We start from the raw sequence: 8704 nt of genomic DNA, 5'->3' as shown, positions 1-8704 counted from the left end.
GATGGATCCACTGAGGTGGTTCAATCCTATAATTCAATTCAATTCAATTCTTTATTCCATTTTTAGGCCATAGCCCACTTACAGACAACAAAAGGTGACATTTGAAGGACCCGTTGTTCAACAATTCATATAGTAAACCAAATATTATTTAACTGCAATTAGTTTGTATACAATGCAAGCACCGTAGGCGAGTGCTCTACTAACTGAGCTAGATCCTGCCCACTTGTTAATTTAGGTATATGACAATAAAGCGAGATTTACATATAAGCTTTAGAGTCTCCACGAGTACTCGGGCACGGGTTGAGTCTAGTCTAACCAGTAATACAAGCTACACAATAAACGTATGATCACGCACTAGTTTCTCTTTTTAATCTGGCCGTCCATCCATCACAATACTGAATGCATCAACCGGTTTTTAAATGCAATTCAATAACATGATTTCAGATTCATGTCCTGCGCTGAAATTAAGATGCATATATTTTACTTTATTCTTTAGTTTCATCATCATCTAGTAATTAGTGTCAGGTACTTGGGTCCAGGTCGAATTTGACCCTCGAGTACTCGAGTACAATATTTTGGACTCGTGGAGGCCCTAATAAACTTGTGTGTTGTACTTATTTTACGAAATAAATGTCAGGAGTTTTGTATTGCCCAAACAAAGAGCTTCCCAAAATAACATCATTCATTGGCCATGTGAAATAGTTATACACATATTGCACTGGTTGTATCTCCCTGTATATCTGGAACTAGGCGGATAATAACCTGTACTGACTTAAGTTATTTCACCATGTCAAGACCGTTTTTGTGAAATCAGTTCTGGAAGTGGCAGTCTTACTACAGGCAAAGTAGGATGTATCCTTCAAGGGAATGGCAGTTTATTTATAGGCAAAACACCTAATAGCAATTCATATGGGGGGGGGGGGAATGAAAGAGTCGTGACCTTGTTAAAACATCCATTTGACTGCAGTGTGCAGAAACACGAAAATGGTAATGGCTTAGTTAAAAGTTTACAGCTTGGAAACTGATCTTAAATACCCTTGTATACCAAAATAACAAAGGACATGCACATTATGTAATATAGACAATATGGGTAATAAATTTCATTATCTTTTTATATGTCATAAACTTAAAGAAGCATGAATGAGATTGTTAATAAAATATTACTCTGTCAGACCCAATTCAATTAAAATGAAAAAAAGTAGTTTGTTTTATTTAACGACGCCACTGGAGCACATTGATTTTTTTATTTTATCATCGGCTATTGGACGTCAAACATATGGTCATTCTGACACTGGTATTTAAAAGGAAACCCGCTGTCGCCACATAGGCTACTCTTTTTACGACAGGCAGCAAGGGATCTTTTATTTGCGCTTCTCACAGACAGGATAGCACAAACCATAGCCTTTGTTGAACCAGTTATGGATCACTGGTCGGTGCAAGTGGTTTACACCTACCCACTGAGCCTTGCGGAGCACTCACTCAGGGTTTGGAGTCGGTATATGGATTAAAAATCCCATGCCTCGACAGGGATCCGAACCCAGTACCTACCAGCCTGTAGACCGATGGCCTGCCACGACGCCACCAAGGCCGGTCTCAATTAAAATGAAAGAACTCTTCAACTGTAAATGTGTCAGTACTCTTAAAAAACCCTAATTTATGAACACTATAAATAACCCCTTTTCCTCTTGAAAACCAATTTGTGCTAGATCTTCCGATACTGATCTTAAAATTTGTATTTACGTCTGTATATGCTATAAAGATAGGACTCTTGCAATCTTGTCATATGTGTTAGTACGTATACAATCCCATGATGCTGTCGGTTGGTGGTCTGGAGTGAAATAAAGATCGTTTCTGTTCCATTCTGTAGCTTTCCTTGGCAACTATAGTCATTACTTCAGAGAATAATGGAAATATGGTGGAAGAAACAACACAAATAATATACTAGTTTACTGATATGGTTTATTTCTATATACATGAATATTTAAAATATGGTTTAAAATGAACATAGTGTACCCATGTAGTTAAAATGTGCATTAAAAATGATTAGTGTACCCACATAGTTAAAATATACATTTAATGTACATTGAATATACAAGTGAATAAAATTATTATGTCTGTAACATTGCAATAGTTCTAATTATTATCAATAATTTATTGATACAACATATACATGTATTGTGGTGCACGTTCCTAAAATAAAGACTGTATGCAGCAGAACACACAATCTATTACCATTAGGGAATGTAATTGCTTTTACAAGAAAAAGAAACACCACAAATTACATTATTTACTGTAGGGTCATTAAAAGAGTATTGTATGCTGTTACCCGACTCACAAGGTTAGCATTGTGTCGATTGGTAAAATTTTATTTACAATTCTTAATATAATTCTTAATATAATAATGAAAATAATCAAAGTGAAAATGATGTATTACTGCAAGGAAAAAAAAAAAAGGGAGTCAGGGTCATTTTTATTATTTCATTGGATTATAGAGAATGTCATTTACATTTGAAAGTTTGGCTATACATGTTGATACCATGCACAATTAACAGAAATAAAGAAGAAAATGAAACTAGGTCTTCAATCACTTTACTGGCACAGTCGATATTACATTCTTTTCTTTCTTTTCTCAGGATTTTAAGCTAGCTTAAAAAAAAGAAAGAAGAAGTTTTACCAGTTCTTAACAATAACATGTTTTAAATACACATAATACTTGCTTCTCAAGAAGAAATGATACACAGAGTTTAATGATGTTGCCTCATACAGTCTGGAGAACCATTTGAATTAGCAAGATTCTATGATCAATTTTGCATTAAAAGTAGGTCAAAGTGTCCTAATTATGGTACACAACACACTGTTCTTTCAACCTGTATTTCCACACCAAGACTGATGATCCTACCTAATACAGTAAAGAAGATGTTTTCAATACATATGCCGCAACATAATATGTCACATATTTTTAAATACATGAATATAAAAATATTATTTACAGATATTTTAAAAACATGTTATTTGCACATGTGTGATAGGCATGCTATCACACATTATCACAGATGTAGAGATTCCATATAAGATAAAGTGAAAATCAAGCCCATCAAAAACAAATAAACTGATATCATACAACGTATCATATTAATATTAACTAATAATGACTTTGAGAAAAATACTCCGATCTTCAATTCCCCTTTTTATCATTAAAAAACCCTACTCAATGCTTAGTCCATATATAAAATAATCTTGATTTAATAAACAATAATAATAAAAATAACAAAAATAACATTTCTTTTCTTGTTTTGTATTATAATTATTACTGTCCATTTATAAATATATTTGTCCTGAGTAACAATAAAACATGGTATACTAATTGTCATAACGGTTAAACTGGATTCTTTTCATTTATCATTCATTCAGAATAGACTACATATTATTACAGTATGAAAGTATACAGTTATCCAGAAAAGCTATATATCATACAGTCTGTTCAAAGCAAATATATGTGTGATTGATAACAAAAATATACTGCTAGTTAGTCAGATGCCGATTTAGACAGTCTGCACTGTATGTCTAATTTGTTGTATTTCTCAGGTCTTTAACTGTTCTTGTAACTACTTGTAACAACAAATTGATATTTTACTATTTCTTACTCTTTTTTTTGATTTTGCAAATCATGTAATAATTCAAAAGAAATACACATTTAATCAGCTTAAAGTCAAAACCTCTTTTTTAGTCATTTTTTTTTTTTTTTAAAGGACCAAGGTATTGCAGTTTCCTGGAAAACTGTGTTTTCTAGAACTGTTAATTCATGAACATTCATACTGAGAAATAAATTGTTACTCAATACAAAATGTTTTACAAAGGCAGGAAGATTACAATTATACACGGACTAAACTCTGTTCACAAACTGTTTGACACAGTTTGACTTGAAGCTGATTATATAATTGTACAGCTGAAAAAAAGAAGAAGATTAAATTAAAAATCAAATTGCTAGTAATACAATGTTGGGCAATGAGTAACAATGTCTAACAATCTGAGGTGACTAGTTAAATGCCATAACTAATTTGCACACACTGATATATGTTTTTACCTAAACACACATTCTTAATTATCTATGATAACTACGGTAACTGACAAAACCATGATAACTGAATTTGAAACCAACAGTGCTCCACTATACATGATTTGTAATGTACAAAAATGCAGTAAATAACAAGTGCAATATTAAAATACTGAATGCTTTCCATGACAGAGGACATACAAGTAAAAGTTACATTAGTTTTAATTTAATTAAAACAATTATAGAATACAGGATACTATAATTTAGATGTGAGAATCAAAAGCTAAAAAGGAAGTGTATTAAATTCTGAATACCAGCCTCGGTGGTGTCATGGTTAAGCCATTGGACATAAGGCTGGTAGGTACTGGGTTCGCAGCCTGGTACCAGCTTCCACCCAGAGCACGTTTTAACACCTCAGTGGGTTGGTGTAAGGCCACGACACCCTCTTCTCTCTCACTAACAACTAACCCACTGTCCTGGACAGCCAGCCCAGATAGCTGAGGTGTGTGCCCAGGACAGCGTGCTTGAACCTTAATTTGATATAAGCATGGAAATAAGTTGAAATGAATTAATGAATGAATTCTGAATCAACAACTAGACCCATAGTTGCCTGAATGTATTGACTTCTTGTAATTGATATCTACAAAATACATAACTAAATTAAAAAAGAAATTAAAATTCTGCATGAAACCCCACAAAAACCCCCCACAGAAGTAAAGAAAAAACACCAAAAAACCCCATCAAGTAAAATATACAAATACAGCACATTTCACAGAATTAAATATATTTTTTTTTTAATAATTATTTATGGCACATACATTGTTTTATGGTATGGTACATTGTAATTGGCCTACTTTTACAAAATTATTGCTTTGGACACCTGAAAAAAAAAAAAAAATCTTAATATTTTGTACTTAAAGAACACACAAAATAATCAAAGAAAACTATTCAAAGTATTATTTACAAAACAATTTTGTCCTCCGGTTCAAGGTCAATACCCGGCAAACTTCTTTCAGTATTACCTTGTTAAAAACAACAACAAACCATAACCACCTGGTATTTTCCATTAGTGCCAAATCAAATACACAAAAACAAAATAAGTTTAGGGACCAATCAAAAGTATCAACATATTCACAAGTATATAAACACCATTTTTAAAATTAAAAAATCCATTCTCTTCCCCTCCTAAGAATGCACTGCGCACATTAAAAATGTTTTTTTGCAAGGATAATTTTTTATCCCCCCCCCCCCTCCATTTTAAATGTGTACACTTACATTTATACACCCAATGTCAGTGTACAGTTTGTGAACAGCCTCTTATCTGCTAAAATAATAATTTCCAATGGATAATATTATCATAAATAAATATAATTATAGATACTAGTATATATTTTTATTTTTTGTCGGAGACCAGTTCATTACTTTACCATGTATCTGAACAAAGTTAGTAAAACACACATTAAATACTATTATGTAGTATGTATAATTTGGAGGGTTAAATATTGAAAATGATAATGAATCTTGTATGACAAAATAATAAAATGTATACACATCAGTGAGGTATGTTCTCGTATTCTCGTCACATAACCCTTGGTGTGGCTTATTACACACACCGGGTTTTCTGCTCAATTAACATGAATATTACCTGTGTATTTGTGTCATGGTAACTAGGATATTAAACAAGCTTTAATTTGATACCAAGTTTATATTCCCAACTCAAATAATTTTCAATTGTAATAAGTTTTATGTCAAGGGACATAAGCTTGACATGAAATGTTAGTTTAATATATGATATATTGCCTAAGATTCATGTTTGCAAACAGCATAATATGTTGAAGTAATTTTACAGAATGTAGGTAAACAAAATATTTGTTCCAAGTCAATAAGGTCAAATGATAATTTTTATATCATGAAAAAGTATCACTCTCAATGGGGTGTGAAATGTTGATAAGAATATAGACATTTTTACTCAGTTTAGTAATGATTGTTTTCATAACTCTCACAGTAATTCTCTATTAGCATGATCTGAGTGCTTACTCAACATTTAGAATATAAAAAATAATTCCATTAACACAAATATTAACGTACAAGTACAAAGAAAACTAAAAATGAAAAGTATATGGCATCTCCTACCAAAATGTTTTTAAAGTACTTGGTTCACTTGCCAGATTATAAAATCTGTGAAAATAAACAAGATTCACGCAACAATAGGGGGGAGGGTAACTCTTATCATCAAGCTGGTTGTAAGTACACATGTAACACAAATCATGCACCCCATTAAATATACTTAAACAGGAAAATTTGCTATGAGCAGGGCGAGTTTCGACCCCCACCTCTCAAACTTGAGCCTAATAGAGTGAAATGGAAAGATAAATCTAAAATGGCCAAAACATAATAACAAACTAGCAATAAAAGATTTGTTTGTGGATATATGCAACACCCCTAAATATAAAAAATTATAATAAGTTTAAAAAAATATAATAATCATGAAATAATTATCTATGAATTTGATAAAAGGGGGAGAATTTTTTGTAGAAATAACCAAGGCATGCCTAAATGTATTAAGTATGATGCATAAATGTTAAGTTTAAACATTCTCCAAAACCTCAGTAAAAATAAAATAAAATAAAAATTTAACAGTAAATTTTAAATAACTAGAAACCCCCCAAACAAAATGCCCATTGAAGCCTCCAGATTCATCAACAATAATTAACTAATTGATAATTAATAACTGTTGAGGTGCCGTCATTGGTTTTTAACATACACATATATCCACATATGAGTTAACATCATTTCTATCAATCCTCAAGAACTGTTGAAATGTTAAAAACAAAAAATTGTTAGTATGACCCACATTCATGAAGACAAGAAAGAAGGGCTTTCCGCCACAACATGCACAAACTGACAACACGTCTACAATTCTCATCATCTACAGTCCATGTTTGGATCACCAGAAGTATTTTTCATAAATAAGTTTTGTTTAGTTTGAAGCAGGGACAAAAGAATACCAGTATTGAATGTATAACTTTTTATTTTACAAAATGTAACAAATGCTTTAAAAAAATGTTAGAGAGAACAAAAGGAAAAAAAATTCTTCCGTTTTAAAATTTATTTATATTTTTCAAGAACTATGACATTTTTTGCGACTAATTTGTATTTTAATTTAGGAAATGCCAATGATTACACTGTACTCTTTTTTCTGTATATTTTAAAAGTGACAACTATAACACAAGTCTGCCATATATACATTAAAAACAACTTAACAAATAAACACTATAGTAATGTCATTCAGTTGAGTTACTAAAGAGGTGTTCTCATTATGCAATTAGTCACACTGACTTACCGCATGCGATCAAATCATACTGTGAGAACACCTAAATCAGAACGACTTTAGTCTTATAAGTTCTGATATTTGTAGGGCTGTCAAACTGCATGTGACAAGTCCATGTGAGTAATCGCATAATGAGCCTTATCCAAACTAGTGGCTGAAAAGTTATGTTGCTTAAATTCTTCATCATTTTTTTTTTTTTTTGCTGTTTTTCTCTATACTCTTTGAAACAAAAAGTTATTGATGAAAACAACTTCTTTCAGAGAGCCAACAACAGATTATAGAGTGGGGCACACACAAACGAAAACCCAGCATATAACAGCAGCAGTTTGTAAAGATTGTCAGATGATAGTGTGGGAGAAAGTCTCCAATCAACAGGTGCTCTAGTGTAGATTTAGGCATCGCATTTGCCGTCCGTGATGAGATTAACATCTGTAACAAGACATTTCCACTGAAAAAAATATCAAGTTTTCCAGCTAGCTGTCTGTTAAACCTCAGGACTTCAGATATCTGAAAATAAAACAAAACAAAGCAATGTCACTAAAATGTATTTTAAACACTCATCCTGGGTATAGCAAATTATTTTTCAAATCTAAGTATTTTAAAATTCTGTTAATCTCTTAGTTTGTTCTCACTAAGCTGTCCAATGTAAAACAAATCTGAACTAGATACCTATCAACTCCTTAACGTGTGTTAAACAATGAAAATGAAAATAAACACTTGAAGATACTGGATACAACATTGTACCCAATTTTCTTCAAATAATTCTTTTAATTTTAAAATTATATGGAATGTTGCAACAAAATATGAATATTTGTTTTAGAAATTTTGCTTACAAATTTATATTTATTACAATTTCATTCCAACCATAAAACATTATAAAGTCAGTTCAATAGGAAAGGAAACATGTTTGTCCATGAATCAAAGAACATCAAATCAGGTATACTCAACTCCATTTTGACACAGCTCTGTGACTCAAATATCATATTTTATTTTATGACTTTCATGCTTATATCCAAATAAGGTTCAAACACACTGTCCTGGGCACACACCTCTGCTATCTGGTGTCTAGGAAATGCATTGACAATTGTTAGTATGAGATAAGTCAGATTAATATAGCCTTACACCTCTCCACTAAGCCGTTAAAACAAGCCAGCATCAGGAGATGAAGGCTTAAGACCGATGACTTAAAGACTAAACCACTAAGACCAATCAAACATAATAGCCATTAGCTATTTGAATAAAATCAAATCTAATGTTACAATCCATATTTTGAGTCTTCAGTTTAACTCAGAATGTTTTATAATGCACTATAGTCCTCC

At 31.8% G+C, this 8704-nt stretch overlaps 1 protein-coding gene across 2 annotated transcripts in view; it reads right to left on the bottom strand.

Annotated features, from left to right (window-relative positions):
* Positions 1-1941: 1941 nt before the first annotated feature.
* LOC121374104 (serine/threonine-protein kinase ICK-like) overlaps positions 1942-8704 on the bottom strand; it is a 46551-nt gene continuing 39788 nt past the window's right edge. For both annotated transcript variants that reach the window (XM_041501038.1, XM_041501037.1), the window contains exon 15: positions 1942-7892. In XM_041501038.1, the coding sequence (XP_041356972.1) occupies positions 7877-7892 (16 nt within the window). In that variant the 3' untranslated portion in view covers positions 1942-7876. The remainder of the gene's footprint in view (positions 7893-8704) is intronic.

This window comes from Gigantopelta aegis, chromosome 6, assembly GCF_016097555.1.
Source record: "Gigantopelta aegis isolate Gae_Host chromosome 6, Gae_host_genome, whole genome shotgun sequence".
NCBI lineage: Eukaryota > Metazoa > Mollusca > Gastropoda > Neomphalida > Peltospiridae > Gigantopelta > Gigantopelta aegis.
The sequence above is the reverse complement of the archived record's forward strand: the minus strand, read 5'-3'. Positions and strand labels throughout refer to the sequence as shown.